Genomic DNA, 27,688 nt, shown 5'->3' with positions numbered 1-27,688 from the left:
AATAATAATTTTACATTTTTCTTAAACCTAATTTTTTTATTCAATGTAATCATAAAAACAAGTGCCAAAGTTTCAGTAAAGCTGGCTGTAGGTTTGAAAGCTTATCACACCGTCTGGCGGAGTAATTTCAGTAAATTCAGTTTGTTGTGGACTGTGGCCGGGAATGGACGTTCCTGAACCCGGTTATATTTGTCATTCTTCGAAAGTTACATCGAAACCCGACAACAGAATATTGTGAATTAAAAATAGGTACTTACGAGTACTTTACCTTTTGTTGCCGCTCGTCAAAATATGTCATTGCAACACAATAGTGTTATTCAATATTTATTATTTGCATAGGTGCACAGTAATCCCGAAGTTTTATCAAGAGCCTCGCATCTAAGTTATCGAAGAAAGTTACGTACTAACATAAGTAAGTATAAGAAAATATTCTAATCGTCATGTAATATTAAAACGTTACATAATTTGGATCTCTTGTCCTCTCGACCTTAGTATTATTCTTATTATTAAATTTTTTCCTACGTTCAGAGTATTTAAGTTTCCATTACTTCAAGAAAGTAGTAAGTAGGTCTTCGAACTTATGTAACATAACGCATTGCAGGAATTATTTTAAAATATTATAAAACAGCGATTTTCTGTTATTATGTTATTACTTGGCATTAATTGGTTTGTATAACATTGCTACAAATAATTTTTATGATTAAATTGTAGGTATATGGAAAATAATAAATTCGCGATAGTTTTTGATTAGATAATATTTACACAGACGGGATAATTCGTTTTACTGAGTATTTATTAGAAGGCATACCTAAGGTAAAAAAATGTGAATAATAAAAGAGTTCGCCATGCGGAATTTGTTGGCAATCTTATAATATTATTTTACTGGGTACCACTTAGTTACTTGTTATGTAAAGGCTTGTTTTAAGAACGAGTAGGAAAGGTCGTTTGGCGGATGGGAGGCGCCATCAAATTACTCCAATGACCTAATAATTTGCTACGTCAATAAAGTGGAGACGTAACTTAAACAAATAACATTGATTGTAAAATTTTGATTTTTGGCTTTGTTAAGCACTCACCGATTTCATAATTATACTATGTACGTAGATATAGGTAGGTTTTTAAGTCACATATTTTGCTTTTCCTTTGGAACCGGATTTAATGCCTCTAGACGTATACCATGATAAATTATGGTGCTACCTGTCTAATTAGAACACTATGAAACTATGGAACTTGTATACCTGAAATCGTTAAAATGGGGAGTATAATTATTACGTTAGGTTATAGTATAGTTACGTCACTCATGAAAATCTCAATCTCTGGTTCGGCCATGGTCTTGTGTCGGGGAAAGGAGCTCTATCTATGTATATATAACTTGTTTTTCCTGTTTCCGTTTTCGAGATTTTTTATTAGGTAGATAGAAGTTATGTTCTAGTCTAGTTAGCACGATTTGAGTAAGGTCTTGTGAAAATCATTTTTGGTTAAAAGTATTACAGGAACCTATGCAAAAATCTTACAAATCTTTGTTATTATTTTAGGCATAAATCTCTAGAAACTACACCTATAACGGAAACAGCGCCTATCTTCATGTTATTCTCATTCTCATAAGTCATAAGTGCATGTTCCGTACGAAACATGATAGTGCTGCGCTTTTTAATGGTTGGAAGCTTTTAGATGCATTTTTCTTGCAGCAAGTTCGTGCTCTTGCCTCTAAGTGAAATCTCGTATAGCTATCATATTGTCTGAAAAATACGCTGACGAAATTGACGCTTCTTTTTATGATAGAACATATTTTGTTTCAGATAAAATGGGAAGTATTTCGATAAATAAATATGTATAGAATACACAGTTCGCACACATGATTTTATAGTTAAATAGGTAATTTAAATAATTAAACTTCGAGATGTGTAAGGGAGTAAAGGGTGTTAATTGGGAGACTGAAACGCTTATGGGATCACCACCCCCAGTGTCAAAATGGGAGCAATTTGTTCCCCGTGCCGCCCTGTCGCATGTCGGCCTTTTTGTGGCATTGATGTTGTACACTGCTGGAGGAGGATTGGTAAGTAAAGTACAATTTTTGCTAGCTTGTATTTAACTTGCCGTGTTTGGCACCATCACTACGGGCGAGAGAATCGCAACGAGTCCGACCTACTACATACTATCATCAGCGATAGCATCGCCATGTAGATATTGGCCTATAAGTGTTGTATCGAACTATTGCTGAGATTCTCTCGTCCGTGGAGATGGCGTCTGACTATAACGTTTAGGTCCCGGATAGTAAATATCACTTGCTTTAACGGTGAGGGAAAACATCGCGAGGAAACTTGCATACTTGAGAGTTCTCCATAAAGTTTTCAAAGGTATGTGAGTCTGCCAATCCGCACTTTGCCAGCGTGGTAGACTGTGACTACGTACCCTTCTCATTTTGAAAGGATAGCTGTTTTCAGTAGTGGGCCGGCGATGGGTTAGTGATGGTGATGATCTTTGATAAAGAAGTAAGAGACATGTATTGATTCTTCTTATAAATACCTTTTCAGTCAACTTCTCTTTGGGTCAACCAACTTTTAGGCTGCTGTCATCAATGGCTGTCATTTATGCCATTCCCATTAATCGTCAAGTCAATCATCATCATATATCGTTGCTTTGTTGTTATTATATTTAAATATTGTGGAAATTTAAATAAATTATGCATAAGCACATGACATTGAATAAAGTTTTACAGTGCTTGAGGTAAAGCCATGAAGGCTCTTTCCTCAAATATTTCTTTCTATGATTTTTACATAAAATGGTGATATTCGATAAAAGAGAAGAAAAAGCAGAAACTTACTCCTACGAGCTGCAACTCAGTCATAATCGATATTTAGACTCGCTCAAATATGAATTTACAAACCGATACAATGAAGTTAGCAAGTACGACAAGTCTGTCGAAGACTTTGATCTCGTGAGAGTTTTAGGGGTTGGAGCTTTTGGAACTGTGTTCTTGATTCGTGATAAAAACACGTTTGAATATTTTGCGATGAAGGCGCTAGAAAAAGCTAAAGTTGTGAAGCACAAAAACGTTAAACAGTTATATGCAGAAAAAAAAATTCTACAGAGTGTAACGTTTCCATTTCTTTTATCTTTAAACGTTTGTTGCAAGGACAATCTCTACATTTATCTTGTTCTGCCCTTTGAAGCCGGTGGTGAACTATTTACGTTAGTTAGAAGAATGGGTCATCTTTCAGAGCCATTAGCCCAATTTTATACGGCTCAGGTTGTTTTAGCTTTAGAGTACTTACATCATTGTTCCATAGTGCACAGAGATTTAAAACCAGAAAATATATTGCTTAACGAGTCTGGATACATTAAACTCGGTGATTTCGGTTTCGGGAAAATAATAAAAAATCGAACTTGGACGATATGTGGCACTCCGGAATATATAGCTCCAGAGATTATTTTGTCTAAAGGATATACTTACTCTGTAGATTGGTGGTCGTTCGGTGTTCTTATTTACGAAATCATCGCTGGTCACCCGCCGTTTTATCATTCTGAAACCATGAAGCTCTACGAAAAGATTTTAGTGGGCAAGTACAAAAGTCCGGATTGTATGACTCCGGCTTGTAAGTCTTTGATAAGACATCTGTTAGACGTAGACCCGACTAAGCGCTACGGCTCCCTCAAGGCAGGTGTATTTGATATTAAAAGCCACGCTTGGTTTAGTGAAATAAACTGGCAGAATATATTGCATCAAAAAGTATTTCCACCATTTGTACCGATTTGTAAAAATCCTGGTGACGCAGTAAACTTTCCAGAGATGGGTGAAGCGAAACTAAAGAAAGCGTCGAAATGTGCATTTGAGAAAGAATTCGAGCACTTTTAAGTATATTTTTAGCTGAATTTTATTATGAATAAATTTAATTCACACATATTTGTTTTATTTATATTTGTACATTCAATGACTTGTTCATTAATTAAATACTATGCGCAACAGACGTACAGCTATGTAATTTAAAAAAAAAGATACTGTCCCTAAAGCCACCCCTAAAATCTGTCTCTATAGGCTAAAGCACAGAGCTAAAGTCTACACAGCCTGCTGTTAAATCCGCCATTGTCATCAAGCAATAAAAAGTTTAAAATATCTGGCGAGCAGATATAATATTATGGTGCTTGCGCATTGTACTGCATGCAAAAATTGTTTACTATAAAAGTGTGGATTTGACTCTCAGCTTGCCCCAGCAATCCTCCTGCAATTACTATTCAGCATATTAATGTTGTAAATTAAACATTTTAAATGAGTGAACGCCGAGTTTCTTGCTGGTTCTTCTCGATAAGAAGGACATATTGAAACTAGTAGGTAGTAGATTCAATTGATGATTCAAAAATACTTGTAAAAGTGTCTTTAAATAAAAACCTTTCTATTTATAGCTACCTAAATATACCTACTACTTACCTACAAATGGTACAATTATGTCAATCAAATGTGTTCAAAGTGTAATTTCATCAGTATTTTCTATAATTTTATGTTTAGGTATTTCGAGCTCTTGAATATCCAGCAGAACTGGCAAAACAGGAATACCTTAGAGATCGGCTTCTTACGGAAAGGTGGAATCTCATACGAGTAGTAGCTGATTATAATATAAATGGCACTGAAGATGTAAGCTTGGAAAAAGTTCTTAGTGATCAGCTAGCTGTTTATGAGAAAGTAAGTCAATTCTCACTTTTTTATTTTATTTAGCTTCTTTCTTGTTCTTGCATTTTCTTGTTCTTTCTATATCAATGTTGGTTTCCCGTCGTTTTTATTATTAAATATACCTATCTGTTTTAAATCTTACGTAAGATAGCTTCTACTTAACTTTCGGTCAATGATAGCAAAACATTATGTGAACTATAATTTGTTTCAACTCTTCAATCTTGACGCTGCAGGATTAGATTGATTAGATTGTTATAGACATTGTTATTGAATTCCGAGTTCAACTTTCCAACCCTGACAAAACCAGTAGGTACTTACCTATTACAGGGATAATAATATTATGAGTAAAACAAGATTGTTTGACTTGAAAGTTTTATGTTAGTTGGTTTAATTCAATAAGAAAGTAAGCACATAGTTACATCACATTACATCATGTGCTATTTATAGTACCCGTCAGTAACCATTTTAAATATAAAATATACGTAAGCGGATATTTATGAGTAATAATATAAATTGTAACATAACTAACTAAGTACCTAGTCTAAGAAATCATAAGTACATAACCTAATGTATTTTATAATTCCGTAAGCGATGCAGGTTAATATTTCCGGTTTTCTACCTAGTATTGCTTACTAAGTATTCGTGGGTGAGTGATAGTTATATGAAACACCCAATAACATTATATTGTCTCATAAAAAACTAAACTAAACTAAAATCTAATCTTTTAACTAAAAACCTATTAAAATGTTTCATAATAATATAGACACATTGTGCACATCAGTAAAACCTACAGAATATGAATTTTCGAATGCTGAAATTTTTTCACTACAGCAGCATCGAGTTTGTCTGCTTGTTTTGAAAATAGTTATGGCGACTTCAACTGGCGCCATCAGCGTCTTCATTTTCCCAATGCGGGCAGTTACCTACACCTGTTATCTCTCACGAGATTGTCTTCAGTTGTTAGGTACACTTTTCCCAATTGAAACACGGCAATTTTTAAACCCGTCATGGCAATATTGTTATACAGTGTTTTTTTGTATTTTTAGGTGCTAGAAGACGCATCTGGAGGCGGAATAGCTTTCGACATAGAGAAGAACTTCCCCCCACTGGAAGAGAAATGGAGTATATTGCAAGCTGTATTCTTCTCTTCGACCGTGCTCACCACAATAGGTGTGTACGACCATGTAAGCATACACTATGTATCTACATCAAATAAAAATAACTACCTAGGTATATAGTTTGTGTCTTCGAGTACCAACTAACTATAACTCAATCCGTCATTGATATCGTTTAGACGTAAATAAAGATAGTTCATTTGTAAAGATACCTAAGTAATTTAGTTATTTGTCCGCAAAACTTCCAAACACATCTCAAATCAGATTTAACAAATCTTCAACTCAAAGTATGTACGAGTAGACTGTACCTTAGGTAATCCGCTCTATGTTTCGCTGTTTTTCTTTTACTAATATCCATATTTTTTTCAGGATATGGCAATATAGTACCGGAAACATTCTGGGGGAGATTATTTTGTATCGCATACGCCCTTATTGGGATCCCATTAACGCTGACAGTGATAGCAGATCTTGGGCGAGCGTTTGCAACAGTTGTGTCTATTGTGGCTAAGCACTTGCCAACGATGCCGAGTAAGTTTGGTGGAGAAACGATATAAGTTCATATTATTGTACTGTTATGACTAGTTGCGATATGTGCTATGACATTGATGATCCCTATGTATTTATTATTTATTTTAATGATCCTTATATATAAGTATTTTATAATTACATATGTAGAAACTTAGCACATAGAGATCGAAGGTTTAAGAAATCTTGAGGAGGCGTCATCTTTTAAAAATCTGATTGGTCTAACTCATATCCTGTCCACTCCGATAAAGTAAAATATCCTAGTACTTTGTTAGTTGTTAACTGATGTCACAATAGAGTTACCCTTTTTCTGTTTTTGCTGGTCTTGGTGCTTTGATTAAAATTGATTCTATATCTTAACTCTTATAGCTTTTACTGGTTGTTTGTAACTAGGTAAATCTAAACTTTGGTGTATAGAGTTACCTAATCAAGCCCATTTTCCTGAGATCATCAATAGAGAAATCTCTATATTTATTTATTTTCAGTAATTGTTTCTTATATCTAGAATGGTGTAACCGACTATCGGAAAAAAATCCAGCGGGTCAGAGATCTTTGTACGCGTTTTGGGCTGTCGGCTTCTTGTTCGTCTACTTGTCGGCCGGGGCAGGCCTCTTCAAGATGTGGGAGGACGATTGGACGTTTTATGACGGATTCTATTTCTGTTTTATCACTATGACTACCATCGGATTTGGGGATCTTGTTCCAAGTAAGATGGTTTTTATTTACAGTACAAGTGTACTTTAATCATAGTTTTTAGAAGTCTTGTTTCCGTGTTCAATTTTAGGTCTAGAATTATGTAGACTTCAAAAGTAAGTAATTGCGGGTTAGACTTTTAAGTTACGTAACCGCGACTCAAGAGTCGAGACACATTGCTGTAAAAGATTGTCTGAAAAATACATAAAGGGCTCCTAAAAGTTGGAATACATTTAAGAAGATACCTATGAACTATGAAGGCAACAGGCGTTCATATAATTCTGCGAGCCACGCTCATACGGTCGTGCGCCGTCGCCATACCGCATTGCACTTCTAACCTACTGTTTCTTTTAAGACAAATCTTCCTTTCAGTGTGCATCCTGGCGTGTAGTTGCCTCACACTACACTGCCAACGCGAGTTATTTAAGGTTAACCGCACTTTGGACGCGAATTTGTATCGTATCAATAGGTCGTAGGAATTGAGTACGCACACTGAATACGTTATCCTCCATCAAATGAGCAGTGTACCGGTTGCTGCAGTGTACTGTATGTTGCTATTGTGAAACCCTCTTTGGTGCTTGTTGAGTAATCAGTATTCTTCCAAGATAGGAAATCTTTGGTGCGTCATTCCACTCTCAAACACGTGAACTAGCCTGAAAAAAATTAGAGTATATAGTACATTGAACGGAAAAATGATTGTTATAAATACACTGGATGGGGCTGTGTTTTGCACTGGTATATGGAAAAGAAGTCTATGTCTAGAATAAAATCCGACTATCCGAAAATATAGAAAACTATGAACATGAACAGTTAAAATCACTATTACAATTCGAGTCAAGTGTTTCAAGGGATGTTAGTATAACTTCATTTGATTTTGACTGTGTATCGAATTATTGAATAAAAAACTTTAAAAAAAAGTGGTAATAAAGCTCCCATAATATCTACTTGGAAAATTGGAATTATGTGTGCGTGTGCAGTGTGCGTACGTGTTTGCACGAATCAAATTCGTAAGAAAAGAAAGAAAGAAAATGCATTTATTTGTTGTTGGTGTCACAGATAAAAACAAAGCATACAAATGTACATTTTCATCTGTGACACCACCCCAAATGGGTGTACAGCTCATCATTATGTCCTGCATCATATGCATTAAAACGCATTAAATGCAGGACGCTGATTTTCAGCTGTGACCCGTACGAAAACGCATCCAAAGTGTGGTCGTCCTTAAACTTTATCATAAAAGTTATTTCCTTTTCCAGAAAGACCAAAATACATGCTACTCTGCACTTTATACATTTTAATCGGGCTAGCACTAACTTCGACCATTATCGAGCTAGTTCGTAGACAGTACGCCAGATCTTGGCAGCAGCTGCGAGCGCTCTCCGGTCCACTGGCAGACACATTAAGGAGGCTAGGCGACGCCGGGCGTGGAGTCGACGTGTCTGCGCTGCATAACGACCTCAGGAAGGTCTTAACTGTCGTAAGTAAAGTCTGTTTTCATAATTGCGGCTTAAACCTTGACCCGTGGTAGTTTTATTAATTCAAAATAACTACTTACTATTAAATAAACTCGCTAGTAAAAAATCCGGGTTGCACTATAGTTTTTAATTTTTACCCATATTCGGTCCGGATCCTTTGCTCGCGATTTGAGTTATGTGATCCAAATTAATAATTTGTTTCAATGTAAATGATTTACGGAGTTTTTTGGAGGAAAAACGTTCAAAAACACTTTGAACAATGAAGTTATCTTCAATGTTAAGGTTTACACGTACCTACATATTATCGTTAGGTAATAGCTGAGTCCAGACTCCAGAATTCCAGCCTAAACTCAGCACCGGAAAGTAAAGCTTACTAAGCTGCCTATTGGCTAGTATGAACTTTGAACTCAGATAATTACTTACCAAAAATACCTTTCCTTTTTTGATCATAACACAATAATAGGTGGTTTTTAATAGTAACAGTAAGACCGATATTGTCTAATGTCATGATATTAAGATGGGAAAGTTAAATATTTTAATGAAACGTATACAGTTTTTAATGTAATGTTATTTTTTATAAATAAGAAAAAGACGGAAGGAAAAGAGGGTCACGAGTTGGTAAGTGGTAAACCGCAGACCGCTTATGGGCATTTTTTATTGCCTATGCACTGCTACAAATGAGACTTATATGTAGGTATTATGTCTCAGGCGCCCGTAATAAATTACATTTGGCCATAATAATTAATATTAATATAGTATCAATCAAATCATTAAGTACCGCTACGCCTACGCCTCTACGAGCGATAGAATGTACGGATGTACGGTCTACCAACGTATTGCCATGATTGCTGCATATCAAAACCTGTAAACGTCCATACTTATCAAAATCAAGCTTGATATATTTTTAATGTAGGTATATAGTCACATAAAAATTCAAAATCAAACCAAAAATTCTAGCTGGTGGTGGCTGACACTTGCGTGAGCAAGCGTGAGCACCTATAGTGATAAAGGCATATGATCTTCGATGTGCTATAATGCATTGTTGCAACAAGAATACCATAAATTCATTTAATTTGATTTCATATTCATAACAACAAATGATATTGTAATAAAGATTGATGCAGTTTTTCCGGAATCGACCAGCATTTACCATTTAATCGAGCAGCAATTACCTACGCACTTTGCTGATACTCGTCTCTATTGAAATGCATTAATTATTATTATTATTTGATAGAGCCGATACTTGAGTGCAGGTTGCGTTGCGCGGAAAAAATGGAAAGTAAGCTCTCCATTTTTCCGACGTAGCAGAATTGCGACGAGACCATGTTTTCCGCATTTCTCTCGCTCGCGGATGTGGTGCCTGGTTAAATATTCCTTCTTACCATCATTGCTAAGTATTAAAGTTGAATTCTTATACAGAGCTTCTATACAGGGCTTCGCCAATAAGCTATTTTTCATTTCTTAATTTGCCAGAAGTCACATTAGTAGGTTAAAGGCTCATTTATTTACTGGCTTTCGCTCCTATATATTCACATTTCCTATAGTACCTAATATAACAATAATAAAAGACGAAGAGTTAACACAAACCTATCAAAAGTCAAAACAATTGGCTAAACGGGGGAAACAAAATAATTTATGGAGGAGAATTTAACAATAATACCAAAAAAACCACCAATAAAATGTTATTCATGGTATGCTGACTTAATAACCCTTAAGAGTTCTATATTATGGTTAAGTAAATATTTATTTACTTATTTAGCTGCCCCTGTTAGTTTGTTGTATATATTTTAAAGCAAGCATATTCTATTTTTAGACTATGAGTGGGTAATTAACATATTTTACAATATCTATAACCTTCAGGATAGAATACATATAGGACTGAATACTAAGTAAAGTAGGTACATCATTGATGGCTACTAGGGAATATAATTTTGGGATAGCTCGACTTAACCAGCGAGCTCTCGGTAGGAAAGGCATTCCGAACCAGTGGTATTTCAAAACTACTTGTAAAAGTTTAATTGAATAAAAATATTTTGAATTAGATTTTTTTTGATTTTAAAGTGCGCACGAAAGTGGAACAAAACTATACGTGGAATATAAACACATTCAATTTGCAATCTGTTAGGATCAGTTTAGATTGACTGTATAGTATACTGACACGTTTCAACAGTTATTGAGTATTCAATAAGCTGCTTTTGAAGTGGCGTCGAACCACGTCCAGATCAAAGTGTGCCTCGAATACTTGATTGATTAGTCCGTCGCTCGTGCCGACAGATATTCCTTGTCGTAAAGGTCTAGACATACACGAAGCGTGACGACAGCGATGATAAACCAAACTTCAGAAGATATCAAGCACCGGGCAAAGCGCATTAGCACTTCGCTGTATTAAGTGAGAGCTGGCGAACCGAACCGATTTTAGACCACGGAGCGGGCGGACACTAGAATTGCATTTTAAAGATCTTTTGTATCGGATGTTTATTCGATTTTGTTGATGTTTTTTGTTGAGATTATTCTAAAATTAAGATTTTATTCCCATTTCGATCTCGGTTTGATTGAAAATATTAAAACTAGACTAGAGGACTAGGCTCTGTTCGCCAGTTCTCCATGTAGATACAGTTCAACGCCTATACAATTATTTCTTGGATCACAACTTTTAATAGCCGCTTTGGGCCCGTTACTTACCATCGCGCGTCGCGTCCGTCGTTGCCGTCACGCGTTGGTTCTGTCCATGTCTATTTCCGTCTTCGCAAACACACGACCCGCCTCTTTGATGGCTGACTGAGGAGGATATCAATATATCAGATCAATATGGCGAGAGATTGGTGGAAGTGAGGCTGAAAACAATGTCTGCAAATATGTAGTACATACTAACGACGGCAGCCCGCGGCTTCCTTGGTGAAAATATAAATCATCTTTATTCCCTAATCGGTGCTTTCGAAAAATTCGGCCATTCCTTGTCTAGATTATCTAAGGATATCTGTGCAAAACTTTAGCTTTCAAGGGCGGTTTGGGCTCGGTGTTGATGTGTCAGTCAATGAGTGAATAATTTCATTAGTAGGAATACTTAGGAGTAATTTCTTTTCATATATTTAGATATGTTTAAGTAGAATTATACATTATTAGTAATTTAAAAATGAAACTCTTCCTTTATTTAATAATTACATAATAAATTAATAAGTTTTGATTTTTTGGACCAAAAAGTTCTACAAACTTATTAAGGCTACTATTTTTATTTTATAATTCCGATATATTATGGTGATTAGTATATAGTAGGCATATGAAAACCCAGGGCTATAAGAATTGTGCTAATGCAATAATTAGTTTCCTCAATCATCATTAGGAGAGTGGTCGATAGTTAGGATAGCAATTGTATTTCCTAGCTGAGATTGCCGCTGCGAAAATCCGAGACGATTATCTTCGGGCATAGACTGATATGATATTGTTATTGTTACAGTAAAGCCAAATATAACAAGCAGCTTAAGAGGGCTCTCTCCGTCACTCGTTTCATACAATCGTAGTTCCAATTTCATTTGAATACTAAGCAACCAAAGTCCATGAAATTTTGCAGACATATTCTAGAAACTAATATCTATGTCTGTGGTTTTCCAGATTTCTGTTAAAATATTCGGTTTCAAAGTTACGCGGTCTTAAAAAATTTTATACAAATCTTTGAGCCCCTGTAATTTTAAAACTACATATTTTTAGAAAAATCTAAAACACCACAGACACAGATATTAGCTTCTAGAATATGTCTGCAAAATTTCATGGACTTTGGTAGCTTAATATTCAAATGAAATTGGAACTACGATTGTATGGAGTAAGTGACGGAGAGAGCCCTGTTAAGATAATAGCGCAGTAGATATTTCTATATCACAACAATAGTATCAGGATTCAAGATAGCTTGTAGCCTAATTTGGCACTAATTATATTGAGTTGCTTGCATACGTCGTAAGAAATGAGGTCGACGAGTGCTTCAATGTCGCAATAGCAACCCTTTTAGTTTTAGTACCTCATAAAACGCATCGAATAGCACTATAATGGCTGAAATAAAACCGCTGGCCTTTTTTTTTTTATTCTAAGCCTCCAATTTTCTTTTCCTATCACAATAATTGATTTATTGTATCAATTTCTACTATCAACTAGAACGTAGATAACGAGAAAAGCTAAAAGTATCACTGGCTATAAGACGAATTTTATGGTATATTTTTATAAGTTTCCGATGTGGTGGTTGTAAAATGTGCTGTTATAGAAGTGCGTCAGTGTCTCTGTGTAGGGATGTCGGAAGCGGCAAAAAGTATCGATACATTATAAATGTATTAATATCGATTTCGAATTAGTCTTTAAACAAAGTCAAAGACAAGCGAGAGCGACACAAATCACAATGGCCACGGGAGCCGACTGCCGTACTTTTGAACCGCTCTGAATACGCACTAGCGGCTTAGGTCATACTAGGTTAGACGACCAGGGTGTTGCTATTGGAGAACAATATCGTTTTTGATATGTTTTCAATTAACTCTTCATATTTTACATCAATACATCGGAAATTTATATTTTATCGTCCAAAATATCGATGTATCAAAAATTTTTTTCAACAAACCTATTTCCACCTATTTCTTTGGCCTTCGATGAGATCTATCCGACTGTTACGTGTCAATGCTGGATGGATGTTGCTACAACCTCCCGATTTAAAGATGTAGTAAAATATAAATAATTTGATACGTAGGCAAACCACATCGTTTTGGGTTACATATAAATTCACCGCATTATACCAAAAGTACTCTGCGGTGGATTTAAACTAAGCTCATTAGGTACAAGAATAAATGTACCACCTACGTCTTTATCTTTATCTAAGAGCTTTCTAACTTCTTAAGCAACTTAAATCAAGTTTTAGAAGTTCTAACAGGTGATCTATGACAAAAAAGTTTGGCAGTAAAAAAGGAGCTTTTTTGTTTTCGTTAGTGTATTTGTTTCATATAGGTGGACAGTAAAACTTCAAAAAGAGTGTAATGCTCTTAATTACAAGCTTTTATTTACCTGCCGTGTAATTATGTGGTCAACGATGTAACTGAAATTTTGTAACTAAACTACCCAACCGATTGAGCTGTGGAACCTCATTTAGACCACATAGTACTAACTTCGATGACATTGATGAAATAATAAGTAGTGTTTGGGCACGGGTTTGTTGAATTTGTCTTGACAAGAATGAGCTGTATTATAATGTATTCTGTGACTGAGATGACGTTCAGGGTTTCATGGTGGAGCCGTGAGGTTGTCACAAAAACTCCTCAATTACGCATCGTAACTCGCTCGTCCTTGGGCTCATTGGATTTATCTTGAACTATTGGTTTTAGTACATTGGTTTTAAAAGAAAGCTTGTTTTTAAAAAGTTTTTTTAAATTGCGAATTTTATATTTTTTACACATTATGATAAACTTAATTTTACAATATACAGGTCACAGTTTGAACTTTGGCACAAATAACTTTAAAGGCTTAGCTTGGAAAACTCGATCCTATATTGCGTTTTGTATGGGTTAATTTAACGTGCTAGAGACAATTTGGCAGACTAGCCGAATCGTTCTGGCAACTGTTGCTAGGGCAAACGTGCTTTATTTATCGTACGAGTGCCTACTTAACTTAGATTTTATCAGAGTGTAAAATAATACAAAATTGAGTAACACCAGTTTATTAAAATTATATATTCTTATGGAAGAAGTGGAAATTTGGCAATACAGTCACACAGAGTACCTTTTTGAATCGTGCTGTGTCCGTAAATTGTTAAAGCACCTAGGTATGTACTATAGAGCTTTTAAACAGATAATAATGAAAATATCGAGTACGTACCATGATAGATACCTAGGTACGTACGATGAATTCGCGATTTTTTGATGGTACGTACTTAACATTAATATTAGAAATTATGCGAAATAAGCCTAAGAGAATTAGGTAGGTACTAGGTAGCTCAAAAGTTTCATAAAATATTTTCTTTTTCCTAATTTTCTTGTCTTTTATTATGTATTGGAAATGGCTAGGCTATTATCGAGTTGAACTCACTTATTTTGTTTGTTGATCTCAAGGGACAATTTCGATTATGCTGAGATGAAAAGCAATAACACAATTTTCCTTTATCGGTTATTTTCTCGTGAAATAAAAACCTTAATATTTTCTGACCACGGACTATTATAATTTAAAGTAATTGATGTTGAATGAGTCGAATAAATAAAAGTAATAAAATAAGAACGTCATGATTCTTTCATAGTATATAGCTTGGGATAGAGATAAACGGTTTTGACCCCTTAGGCCTTGAGCTTCTGCGTCAGAAAGTGACGCGGTAGAATTTTCGAGATTTCATGGACATTTACAATATTATAATATTAAGTAAAGGACAATATGTTTGAATATTTCGTTTGCCCACCTCAGTTGGGACTTGTATAATAACTACTTAATTGATATGTAGATATATCCTTGTTTTAGTCTTATTATAGTTAGTTTGTACCCTTTAGGGCTTAAAATCTAGGCCTATGAATATTTTATTTTACTACATATGCCGTAAATATCGTTCAACATTTTTCTGATTAACAGAGTCGACGAACAATCCTACTTAGTTTATATGGTCAGAGACATGACGATATTATGACAATTGAGTATTATTTTATCGTAGATAGGCCAATGTGTAATTACTGTTTTATTTTCCAGGTCACCATGCCTAGACTAGGTCGGGATGGTCTTGGTGAAAAACGCCAGCTGGAATGGGAAGCAGCTGTTGAAGCGGTTATCAGAGACATTACTAGCCCTATATCATCGCAACCAAAGCCGCCTATAGTTCAAATTGTTATATACGAGTCTTCTGTGTAATTTTATGTTAGTTTTAAATTTTGTGAATTCTTCCTGTCTGTCTGCGGTGGTGTTTGTCAACTTTGCCAGTTTGATCTTCATTGTAAGCTCATATAAAAATTATATATTTGCCTAGTCAAAATGTTTGCATCGCCCGCCATTTTCAAGATAATGTGTTACTATGATGAATATAGGTACATACAAAATATACTATGTATTTGTAATATACAAAAGTGTGAACGCAAATATGCCTGTCACGGCACACCGGATAGGCCAGTCAACTGGGCGGTTTTTGTAGATTGATTTATGATACTTTGATGTTTCAAATTTCACTGAAAGATGGGTTTGGCTAATGGCTACAGTTTGCTAAAGAAATTTTACGTTTTAATTTTGCCTACATCTACACTACACTGTTGTATTAGAAAATTATCATGAATGAAAAATCAATATACCTTGTAGCCCTCAGCTTTACGTCGTTGCAAAAAAGCTGCTAGGAATTTTGCGTGCCTCATAAGTGCACAACAAACTGAAAGTTTCATTTCTTTCGCATACTAGGTTACATATATAGGTACACTTTACATGCATTGATGTCGAAATGGTTCCACGCATTTTCTTACATTATCTTACTCATATTCTATTTATAACGAAAACATCTCCATAAGTGAATATTTGTTTCCTTGAATTCATAAAAATGAGAAGCTGTTCTTGAAAAGAAACACTTAGGTCTGAATGTTGATTGTAAATAAGTAGTAAATACTCAATAAGCTTTATTTTTATGATATTATTCATTGCTAAGAAGCTAAAATAGCATAAGAGGCTAATAAGTAATCGATAAGCATCATCAGTAGGTACTATCACCTATCTTCGTTCTTGCTAGCGTTCTAATTTCACCCAGTATTTCTTTTCGTAACTGCCTAAAAATTTCAACAGCTAAGCATAATGGCGAAACAATTTTTGTGTTTGATATCTTAACTTTCTTATAAGATCGTATCAATGCGTCGTATCGCTATAGAGTCGGTATTCCGCGTGACAAAACGGCATTAGGTAGGTCTTATCGCTTAAGGTCACAATAAAAGGCTAGAGAAAATAGGGAAATTATAAAAATTCTGTAACCTTTGTCCTGAGATTAGTCGTTTGTTAGGAATCGTCCTATTATTTTGAAAATAGGTACCTACCTAAAAATTCTTGCGAAAGTTCAGTATAATGTTTGAAAAGACATATTATATAATATATATATTTCATTATTGTAATAAGCATGTATTGTGAATGTGGTTATGTAAATATTGATTTTATTTATAAAAGAATGAATGTTTCTTAGAATTGCAAGAAATGCTAATAAATAATTTGAGTTTTGTACTTTGGATGTTTTATTACCTTCAATTATTTCCATATTTAATATATTATATTGCCATTAGTTCCTAACTATTACTGTGTACTTTTTGCCGCTGGCAGTCAGTCAGTCAGTTTATGTTTATCCCAAATTATTTGTTTAGATATAGTTTATTCTAAGAAATCGGTTGGCCAATATGTTACATATTTTATTAGTATATTTCTGTTGCAACTACTCTAGGTACGCTTCAACAAATTGTCGGAAATATAAACACGATTCTCAGAGTTGCGAATATAGACAAGTGCAGTGGTAAATACTTGAAGTAGAGCGATTAAGAAACATTTCGTGCATAAGCATGCATCTAAATTATACAGCAAGCAATGTTTTCTTAGTATGAGCCCTAAAGTTAGGCAGATGTAGATATATTTATCTCTACAGTTTCAAATAAAGATGTATCACTCTTATTAGGTATTATGATTTAGATTGAACCTACCCATTGCTTTACTTTTAAGTGTTTAAGTAACTACGCAAGTGCGTTAGTTTTTCAGTCTAAAAATTTTCAGTTTTTTTTACAGACCAATATATTATAGGTGGGTACCCTCATGTAGTGAAAAGAATCGTAGATTAGGATTTCGACGTGATCGATAAATATCTGTACATTTGCTTTGAATGCGATAAGTAGCTCTTTATATTGTTAGGCGTATAGTTTTATACGATTGATTTTAGAAATAAAGTGTAACAGCTATTCGAAATATCCAGTAAAATTTCAACGACTCAATCTATCGCATTCCGACACATTTCGGTAGGTAGATGCGGGCTAACGCATTCGTACATCGTCTTTCGATTTTATAGTGCAATAAAATATATCCCAATGTTTGTGTAATATCTATAATTTATAGCGTAAACACGGGCGGTTCGCTTCGAGTAAGTGGCCGACAAATGTAGCATAGACAAAGAGCTGGCGATTGCAAGATTTGCGTCATCGAGCAGTTTGTTTTTATTATTTATCTAAAGCTTCCTGATAGAGTTTTTTGAAATATATCGACAAAAGCTTCCTTTCTATATTAAATTTGACCCGATCATTCTCGGCATTGAATCAATAAACAAATAAGGTTTATTTTCTGTTTCTTTTTTTGTTTTCTCAGATCCTACGACCACGAAGGTTGAACACAGAGGCACACAGGCGTCTTTTCCTGCAGTCATTATAGTATAGTTGAAACAGTGAAAATATAACTCAGTATAAGCTATAACTGTGGTCTATGCCCACAAGAATATTTATTTTTTACGTGCGAGTAGATAATAATAAAGTTTACGCTAGCTATTCTTGTTAATTCAGTTTTATATGATTTGTTTTTTTCTTAATAAAATAAATCAAAGGAACAGCAGAGAATCATTGTTTCACTGTTCTTTTATGTAGCATATAAGACTATAAGTACCTACTTACCTACTAATATGCTGTGGCCAATTTTCTAGAACTAGTTGATGCCCGCGAATACGTCCGCATGGATTTTTAAGAATCCCGTAGGAATGCTTTGATTTTCCGGGATAAAAAAAAACTTTACTTTTTCCGCTCCATTGCGAAGCGATTAAAGGACAAACTAATAAACAAACACACTTTTGCATTTATAATAATATGAGTTGTGAATAGTGATTCATAACTCGTTAACTTTGTTATGACTATAATATGCTTGATTGCTTGGGTAAGATTAGCTAAACTGCACGTGCAGGTCAGTTCTGACGGCTATTCCTAAATGTTAAAGCAATCCGTATTGCAGCGAAGCAGAAAATAACTCATATACATTTGTGGTATTTAAGGATAATCCTAAACAATAACTTCTTTACAAGTGATCTTATTCGGGTAGGTAGGTATGACTATAAAATAGACATTATAGAACAGCTTGGTAAGCGAAAGGTGTTTCGTAATACAAGGAAAACCACTCTAAGATAACAAATAAACTCACGGCTAGATGTTCACCGGTAAAAGACCCAATTCCGAAAAGGTGGTTACAAAATACCCACCGCTACCAACCTTATCCGTGGGGAATTCGTGATACTGTCGTACCTATCTGCTCTAAGCCCAAACTACTTAGATTTTGAAGTATTTATTGCCTTTTAGTTTAAAAATAATTGACCGTGTAGCCGCGAAAAATTTGATGTAGGGGAAGAAGTTTTATGTCTTAAAGAAAAGCTCTTTGGCTTAGTGCCAGTCACGTAAGAGTGTAACTTACGGGTAGGTATAAGTCCTCACTTACGGTTGGGGGCGTTGTGGTACCTATAAAGATTAAAGAAAGAAAAACATCGTATAGTACCTATTTTATTTTAACTACACTTTATCGCTCGTGTGTAATTACTTCTAATAATTATACAAGTACGCTAGACTTTTTGCCAATGTCAAAAATACATTATTTCTGAGGAATTATTAAATAGAGGGTCTTCCAAAATACGTAAAACCACACACATGTTTTTTGCTAATTTTAAGTGTAATAACCATTTTAAATTATCGATTAAGATAAAAAGCACGTCAAATCATTTTAGACATGCCAGTATTTCAAAGAAGCGCGTGTTTTGACGGTTGATAAAAAGATACTTATTTGACTAGTTGTCAAACACCAGATTGCTAATGCTGACCCGTTTTTGAAACAACTTAACTGTCGCGATTTTGGCGCTGATACAATAGAGTTATGCATAGAAAAACAATCCATGCTCTGTCTACGGCGTTATAATATGTGCGTACCTATTCGAAACTAAATATTATTAATGAGACATCTCTGAAGACACCTCAGCTCGAGAACCATCACTATCCACTATTACAAATTGTGAAGTTGCGTTTGTTTGTTGGTCTATTCTTCAATCAATAGCAACCGCCGAGTTTCTAGCTGGTTCTTCTCGGTAGGAACGGCATTCCGAACTAGTGGTAGATTATTTTGACTATCCAAAAGCGCTTGTAAAAGTTTAATTGAATAAAAATATTTTGAATTTGAATTTGAATCACCCGCAATAGAGCAACGGATCGACATAATTTTTTGCATGAATATACCTACCTAGTTAAAGACCTGCAGTGACATACTTTTGACGTGACAACGTCTTATAATTCGATAGAGCCGGCTGCACGCACGAAAAAACATGACTCATGCGGCGTTACCTCGCTCTGAGGCGTTCCATGTAAGGCTTGAAGTGCAAGCGAGAGCGCGGAACGAGCGACAAAGAAGCACAATCTGCCTTTGTTGTCACGTTCAACTATCGTCAGTAAACTGACTTTACAGACAGCCAATTTTTTTAATCCGGAAAAGCAAGGAGTTCCCACCGAATTTCAAAAACCGCGCACCAAGTCGTGGACATCGTCAGCTTGTTTGTCATAAATTAGTGTCAATTTTAATTTTCAGTAGGTTCGCTCGGTGAGACATTTCGAATTAGTACAAAAAATGAGTGTCATTTTGTATGGCATACCTTATCTAGCGTATCTTGTAGTAGGTATATGCACATATCTGTGCTTGTGTAATTTATTCAGCCATTTGCATAAATGAGCTGGTGGCGTAAAACGCCATTGCAATACTACAAAAAAGCGCATGCAATCACGCATAAAATAAGACCCATTATAAATGCAGCATATTATTACGTAGGGACCTAGTTATAAAAACGAAATAGGAAATCATATATATTAGAAGTTATTACGTACCACTTTAAACGTGCATATCTAGGAATTAAAATCTGTGGCATGATAAGATTTATTTACGCTTACCTATTATAGTTGTTCTATTTATTGGATAGAATCAGGCGTTACTTTGCGGAAGTTCATGTTTAGCAAGAAACAGTTAAAAATTATTTTGCTATAATCCGCCAACAGACCATACAGATTTTTTCTGTTGGCGGATTATAGCAAAATAATTTTTAACTGTTTCTTGCTAGTTGTTCTATTGTTGATTTTTAATTAAAATTCTCTTGAACAAATATTTTACAATGTACTAAGTAATAATGTATTATATTATTTACGCTTTCGCCATATTATGTCTGATGTGTGGCCTAGTTGTGATAACGCATATCAATCGATTGGCAAGCAACGTTGAGCCAAGTCGGGAACTGCTTGGTCTGAGTTTTGGAGGTCGGAATTTGGCCGTTTTTTTTAACACACACTGAATCTAATAAAAGGCGTCTAAGTTTTACCGCTAAAAGCGTTTTACGTTTTACCATTACTAAGTGGAACGTCAGTAGAATGTATTGCATTTAAATTACACGGAATTTTAGCTAACTTTCTTTGAGTTTAAATTTAGATGTACAAAATAAATCTGAAGAAGCTTGTGATCGGCAGGTGTAAAAACATCAAAGATATTTAGTGTTTTATTTAGTACAAACACTCAACACGAACTGTTTACGAAACTTTATCTACAGATGTAGGGGTGTGACGCAAGTGCCTATATCTATACAGTACCTAGCTGAGCCGTCTCGCACGAGTGGAATTTTCAAAATCGGTGAGCGGGTGGAATTTCCAAAAATTCTATAAAAAAAAAAAAGATAAATATTGACTTGATTCGTCTAAAACACATATACACATATGATACACGTCTACAAATCACAACAATAAACAATTTACTCTATAATTTATATCTAGGATACACAATGAAAGTTTATTTCATCTTAAAATACTTACCTATTATAAATCCGAGAGTACGTCTGTCTGTTTAACCGATTTTGACGAAAGATACAGAGAAAGCTTGTCTCTGTCGTCCCGAGGTCGGGCAAAGGCTACTTTTTGTCTCAAAAAATCCAAGTTTCCACGGGATTTTAAAAAACCTAAGCCCATGCTGCAGACGAAGTCACAGGCATCATTAATTTGAATGTTAAAATAACAAATTATGTCATTTTTCCCCTTAAACTGCTCAGTTTCCATTAAAAAATAAATATCTAATAAAACTAGGTACAATAGGAGTAAATCAAAATTAAAGTAAAATCTAATATGATTGAAGTAATTAAAAACACACCATAGCATTTTAGTAAATATACGTTATTATTAAAACGATAGTAAACTACTTAGTTAAGTAGTTAGCATTCTAATTTAATTACGTGAATTAGGTCTATATTGTACTGATTGTGTAGTGTATACCTTATTATATTCGAATTATTTTCGATTTCAAACGCAGTATTAAGTAATTATGTTGGAACATCTGTTGGAGTAATTAAAATTGTGTCTGTGATTATAATTAGATAAAAAGGAATAAAAAGCTTTCTCAGCAAATTGTAAACTATTTTAACTGAGTAATTAACTCAAAGAGGTCGACATTATACAATGATAAAACATAATATAGAAACAACATTGTTTGCGCAAGCGATGCAAAGGGTGCAACTTCATTTTAAAATTTTAGACTTGCAACTAGATGAACGCAATAGTAAAAAAAGTACTTGGGAAAATGTTCGATTCAGATGGCTCTTCTGGTTTAATATGGCTTTGTTAAACTTTGCGACAGTAGGAGAAGCTGCTTGGCTCGTAGAAGGCGCATCGACGGGAAAAAGTTTCATTGAACTATGCTATCTGGGGCCCTGCCTAACTTTGTGCATTGCTTGCAATTTTCTATGCACATATTTGGTCAAGCATAGTCGCCGAATTCTGGAACTCATAGCGTCCATACGTACTCTCCAATCGATGTCTCCGGAATTAGAAGAAACAGATGTGAAGTTCTTGAAGGGTCAAGTTAAAATTTTCTACATAGCTGTTTATACTTTAACTGTCATACAATGTGTTGGGATCACGTCGTTCGGGTTAATCCCGTTTGTCACAATGGGCTTATCATATTATCATTCTGGGGAAGTGGAATTGGTGTTACCATTTTTCGTTTTATATCCTTTTGATACAACTGATATTCGCTTCTGGCCTGTTATTTATATTCAACAGATGTGGGCAGGTAGGTATTACAAATTATTATACAACTTTTAGGTATATTTTAAATACACGCTAGTCGCATTATTTTGGACTAATTACTGTATATGTATTATCATGTATCAGATTTTACTATAATTGTTTATTTTAAAATCGTGAAACATCCCGAGGAAACTCTACATGCCTGAAAGATTCCCCATAATGTTCCCAAAGGTGTGTGAAGTCTACCAAACCGCATTTGAACAGCATGGTTGACCTTCGCCTTCTTCGTTCTTCCTTCCCAAGGAAGGAAAGAAGAATAGAAGATATATTTAATAATATAGCTAATATTTTTTTAAATATTGATAGAAAATTACATTTTTTTTATTTATTTTAGCTTTAATGGCGTGTTTAATACTGTTGGCTCCAAGCTACCTTTTATACGCTTGCTCTACATTCATAATTTTTCAATTTCATTTACTTAAAAAGGATTTGATAAATATAATACCTTACGAAGACAAATTAGACAAGTATTTTTTAAACGAGGATCTGAAGACAGAGTTCCAGATGATAATTAACCGCCATAGGAAACTGATAGTGTATGTAAAAGAGCCTACTATTTTAATGACATAGAGACTTTGAACGAAATAATGGGCATGGTTTTTGAAACGATATTCAATGAACATTTCGGCTGATCAGTCTATACTAATATAATTGTTAATTATTTCCGAATTGAATTTTGTAAAGAGCAATTACACCAACACATTTTTTTATTTATTTAATTTAATTTACTTCGTTCATTTATTTGTTTATTTGCGTTCATGTAAACTTAATGGATGGTGGCCGGTGAGTGCATAAGTATCTGCATAAGGTCCTGTCAGAGCATTGCAAATATTATGTATGAACAATGTAAATAATACTAGTATTTATCTATATCATTAGATATAGATAAATACTATTATAAATATATCATTATTAGCTTAACCAAGTAACAAGTTATGATAACTAAACTATCAATTTAGCTCGCTCATTAAAATTAGATATTACAAATTTTTCAGGTGTGTAGATTTATTAAAAGAAGTGTATTCTGAATCAAATCTGCTCAACGTCGTAATTAGTTCAATACTCATTTGTTTTACCGGTTTCAATGTAATGGTGAGCTGTTTTTAACTATTCTCAACCCGCTTCCACATTGGTAAAAAATTAAGTCTTGTGTATTAACTCTGCATGCGGGTAAATATTTATGAAGTAAATTTCGAATTATTTCACGGAAAAAAAATTTTGTCAAACAGACACAATAAAATTTTTGCCTTACAATTTTTTTTATTGGTGTGGGGCGACTTAACTGGACAGATATTTTAACTTTTTTCAATATCGCAGAAACTTGCACAGTATGATACCTTTAATTTCAGGCCATCGAAGATTTAGCATTAGCTGTGCCTTTTCTGCCATTCCTTTTGATGGATATGTTACAAATATTTTTCATCTGTTATTATGGTGATATGATAATGAAATACGTAAGTATAGAACCTAAGAAGAAGTTCCAAAATATTTTTTTTTTATAATAAGTTTTATTGTTTCACTATTGCTTGTTATGTATATGTACAGTGACTTATATCTTATACATAAAACTAAAAGCTAACAATAAACAATGTTCGCAAACTCGGCATAGCCGAGCATGGCATGGATAGCAATGCTCAGCGCCAGCACAGGCGCTAGTGTTCAGTTGGCGTCAAAAATATTGATTAATAAAATAAAATTATCATAATATGTATCACATTATTAGTTAAAAGAGCAACCGCCGAGTTTCTTGATGGTTCTTCTCAGTAGGAAAGGCATTCCGAACCAGAGGGAGATGCTCTTGACGATTCAAAAGTACTTGTAAAAGTCTAATTGAATAAAAATATTTTAAATTTTGAATTTTTTGAATTTTCATGTGGACTATAGAGGTCTGTAATTTTCTAAAATTATTGTTCTTTTGGTCTTTGTCATTTTTTAGAGTACAAGTATTAGCGATGCAATTTACGAGTGTCAGTGGTACAGAGCAGAAGCTGCAATTGTCAAAGATTTACTTTTCCTATCTCTGAGGTATTTGCATCTACTTTTTTACTTTTTATTGAAAATGTTACAATAAAACTTAAAAGTAGCCAGCCTTATATTATTACTTACTACTGTACAAATCATGCCCGCGTAAAATGTGTTAGGAACAATAAAATTCTGAGAGGAGACCTGTGCTCAGTAATGAGCCGGTTATGGGTTGATCACGATGATGATGACATGGACAGGTATTTGCATTAATCCAAGCAATCATTTACCCAAAGCCTGATCCATTGATTCTAGAATTCAGTTTCATTTGTGTAGGTGTGACCTTTTTCAACTTCAATAATAACATAATATGACTCGATTTATTCACAGATCTCAAAAACCGTGCAAACTTACAGCTCTGCATTTTTCTGATATTAGTTTTAAAACATTTACTAAAGTAAGTTTTTTTGCAGTGACATATCTAAATACAAGTTCATTTGGTTCATGACTAATGAGTAAGAAAATATCAATATAACTTATATTTGTTTTGTTTTCAGATATTAAGTACTTCTTGGTCATATTTTGCACTGTTGAAATCAATGTATCGAAGTTAAGGAACTCGATGAGATATAAGAAATAGCTAGCAAAGTAGGTACAAATCACTGGAATATGTATTCTGCTAAAGTTCGTTCACATTTAGTCTGTCTTGCTTTGTCTCTCATATTTTTATTGCAAATTATTTTTATTTGGAAGTAAACATAAGTAGATGAACCTTTATTTTGTTTTCTTTATAAATCTTTATGAAATGGTCACTTACATATTAATGTCTGATGAAAGCCAAGGACTGTGAAGGTGATACAAACACCAAAGGTAAGGAAAGTGAGAGGCGGAAGTGAAGAGAATCCAACATACAGAATCGTCGTAAACAAAATAAACAAATAAATAAGGCAATTTATTCCAAAAATATTGAGCAGGTATATAATTTGGTACTATCACCTGTTGATCGCCTGTGACATCTATAATGTCGACAGTTTTCACTACAACGCGATGACCTACCTAGATACTATTTCCAATTCAGGTTTAAAAAAAAACGTGTTCTAGTAGAGCCGTAAATAAACTTGGTGAGATTTAAAATGAATAAACACTTTACACAAGTAAAATCATAGACAAATTATTTATTATTACTATAGTACAAAATACAATATTGCTTTTATTACATTGTATTTTAACAATTTCGAATGCTAAATTAATGATCTACGCAACACTTTTATAGACAACATCGTAAACTCATAAACACACTGAAGATACTTATAATGTTATAAATATTTTCAACGATCACTATGCAAGGTAGTGATTACCATAATTTATAGCACACTTGAACAATTTTAAGTGAAGGCAAATATAAACAGTTTGAAAAATGATCTCGCAACGAGCATGGAGCGTGGTTCCAGTCATCCATGCCGCGCTGACTTCATAGATGTGTTTGTTTAATTACTGTGATAATTAACTTAGAGTTAGGTACCTATAGTGATCGTAAAACAAGTAGTCCAATCTGAAGTTGCAAGGCCAAGTTTGCGTAGGTCAAAGACTGACGTCTACAGACTAAAGATTAAATTCAGAGAAGATTTCAGCAGTCCAACTGAGATCTCCTTTTGTGCAATGCACTGTCATACCCCTCGTGTTTAGATTGGGCTCCTTTTTTGCGCTATACCACACTATACTACATATTAAATATTTAATTTAGTGATTTAAATCTTTTAAGTGATCGCTTTAAAGGTAGCTATTGTCTGGCTACAATTAATTGTTAATAATAATTGTAGGCAGTCAGTTGAGTCAATTTTCTCATTTTTTTCAAAGAAAAAAAAAATAAACTTTTCTTTTTCGGGAAAATTCGAAACGATCTCGGACTTGCCTTTGGCATAGTTATTTATAGAAGCTTAGACTATTAAGGCTGCAATTAGAAGGCTGAGATAAAATGATTATGTCATGACCATCAGCGATATGGATGACACAAAGATATAAAAACTGTGTCCTAATTGAGGGTTACTGAGATAACATCGATATTAATAAGTTATCTACAAATTCATATTAATATTCGTGATTGAAGGTGGAGGGTGTGTTATCTGTAATTAGGAGGGGCGTGACCAAATTGCCGTAACCGTATATCATGTGTACGTGATTCACTATGCTGTAATTGGAAACCTTAAGAGCATTTTCACATGTAGCTGAATTACATTGCATATAAATTGTTCTGTTTTTGTCGCCGCTCGCCGCTTTTCGAACTACGGGTTTATTTTTGCATGTTTTTCACTCTTTCATGATAATTTATTATACAACTCGTTTTTCCCGAGGCTTCCTCTGCGTGAATTCATTTCCTTTTCCTTTGTTTTCCCCAAGGTAAAAAGTATCATGTATGTTGATCTAAGATTTAGGTACTCTTTATGGTTCATGCGTGATTGAGAAACAACCATCCACATGTTCAAATATCTTCACAAATTATATTTGTACCTACTTAATATAGGTAAACATGAAATATTGTAATAAGTAAGGCCTCACGAGTCATAATATTAACAGGTATAATATAAGGTATATGTAGTTGAAAATTTAAGATTTCCCAAGAGTAATTTCATCCAGACATTCATTAACTATTTATCAAAAAAGTGATTGTATAGGGAGCGATGGTAGGTATAGGCTTTTTTCTTTTTCGTGAGGAAAATCCGTCATTGATTTGATACCACCAGCCACGCACGGTGGTTATATATCAGACTCCTACCGACTAAAAACCTCACGAAGTTCCATCCCGTCGCTGACGAACGGAAGCACATTGGATCGATAACACCTTGTTACACGGATGCAGTGCGTAACCGCACCTAAGGTCAATATTATATTTTAAAAAAAAACCAGAGAAAGAAAACTGTTTCCACTGAAGCTGGTTGTTCAGTAAATTAACATTTAGGTACGTTGCCAAAGAGACACTTATTTTAATTTGTTAGGAAGTGCGTTCTTTTTGGGTCGACCGTTAACCTCGGCTGCTTGATGCTTTAATGAAATCCCATTTTCCTGTAAATGAAGCATTGAATTGAATAATTGCACCTTTCTGGCTCTAGGACAAAAGGCTACACATGAATCTAAGGAGAGCGAGTGTTTTTTAAAACCCGACCCAAAAAGAGGGGTGTTATA

At 34.4% G+C, this 27,688-nt stretch overlaps 3 protein-coding genes across 8 annotated transcripts; all 3 read left to right on the top strand.

The window, feature by feature from the left end:
* Window positions 1-126: 126 nt before the first annotated feature.
* LOC123866020 (TWiK family of potassium channels protein 7-like) lies at window positions 127-16,661 on the top strand. Of its 5 annotated transcripts, none has more exons than XM_045907320.1 (9): window positions 127-249; window positions 340-412; window positions 1,800-2,056; window positions 4,505-4,678; window positions 5,713-5,836; window positions 6,151-6,309; window positions 6,812-7,012; window positions 8,256-8,476; window positions 15,168-16,661. In XM_045907320.1, the coding sequence occupies exons 3-9, from the start codon at window positions 1,901-1,903 to the stop codon at window positions 15,324-15,326; spliced, it is 1,194 nt and encodes a 397-aa protein (XP_045763276.1). In that variant the 5' UTR covers window positions 127-249; window positions 340-412; window positions 1,800-1,900; the 3' UTR covers window positions 15,327-16,661. The 5 variants fall into 5 exon arrangements, with proteins under 5 accessions (XP_045763276.1, XP_045763275.1, XP_045763274.1 ...); XM_045907319.1 differs by having other exon boundaries at window positions 340-416; XM_045907318.1 differs by having other exon boundaries at window positions 130-412.
* Window positions 2,433-3,960, top strand: LOC123866022 (cAMP-dependent protein kinase catalytic subunit 1-like). Its single transcript, XM_045907324.1, has one exon. It carries the CDS (start codon window positions 2,783-2,785, stop codon window positions 3,854-3,856), a length of 1,074 nt encoding a protein of 357 aa, XP_045763280.1. The 5' UTR covers window positions 2,433-2,782; the 3' UTR covers window positions 3,857-3,960.
* Window positions 16,662-21,591: 4,930 nt separating the features above from the next.
* On the top strand, window positions 21,592-25,276 carry LOC123866019 (putative odorant receptor 92a). Of its 2 annotated transcripts, XM_045907315.1 has the most exons (7): window positions 21,592-22,529; window positions 22,881-23,082; window positions 23,542-23,638; window positions 23,896-24,000; window positions 24,483-24,571; window positions 24,899-24,965; window positions 25,066-25,276. In XM_045907315.1, exons 1-7 carry the CDS (start codon window positions 21,917-21,919, stop codon window positions 25,120-25,122), a joined length of 1,230 nt encoding a protein of 409 aa, XP_045763271.1. In that variant the 5' UTR covers window positions 21,592-21,916; the 3' UTR covers window positions 25,123-25,276. The 2 variants fall into 2 exon arrangements, with proteins under 2 accessions (XP_045763271.1, XP_045763272.1); XM_045907316.1 differs by lacking the exon at window positions 24,899-24,965 and having other exon boundaries at window positions 25,066-25,152.
* Window positions 25,277-27,688: the final 2,412 nt, after the last annotated feature.

The sequence above is a fragment of the Maniola jurtina genome, chromosome 6 (assembly GCF_905333055.1).
Source record: "Maniola jurtina chromosome 6, ilManJurt1.1, whole genome shotgun sequence".
NCBI classification, from domain to species: domain Eukaryota; kingdom Metazoa; phylum Arthropoda; class Insecta; order Lepidoptera; family Nymphalidae; genus Maniola; species Maniola jurtina.
Note: the sequence above shows the minus strand (reverse complement) of the source record. Positions and strands in the feature narration are given on the sequence as shown.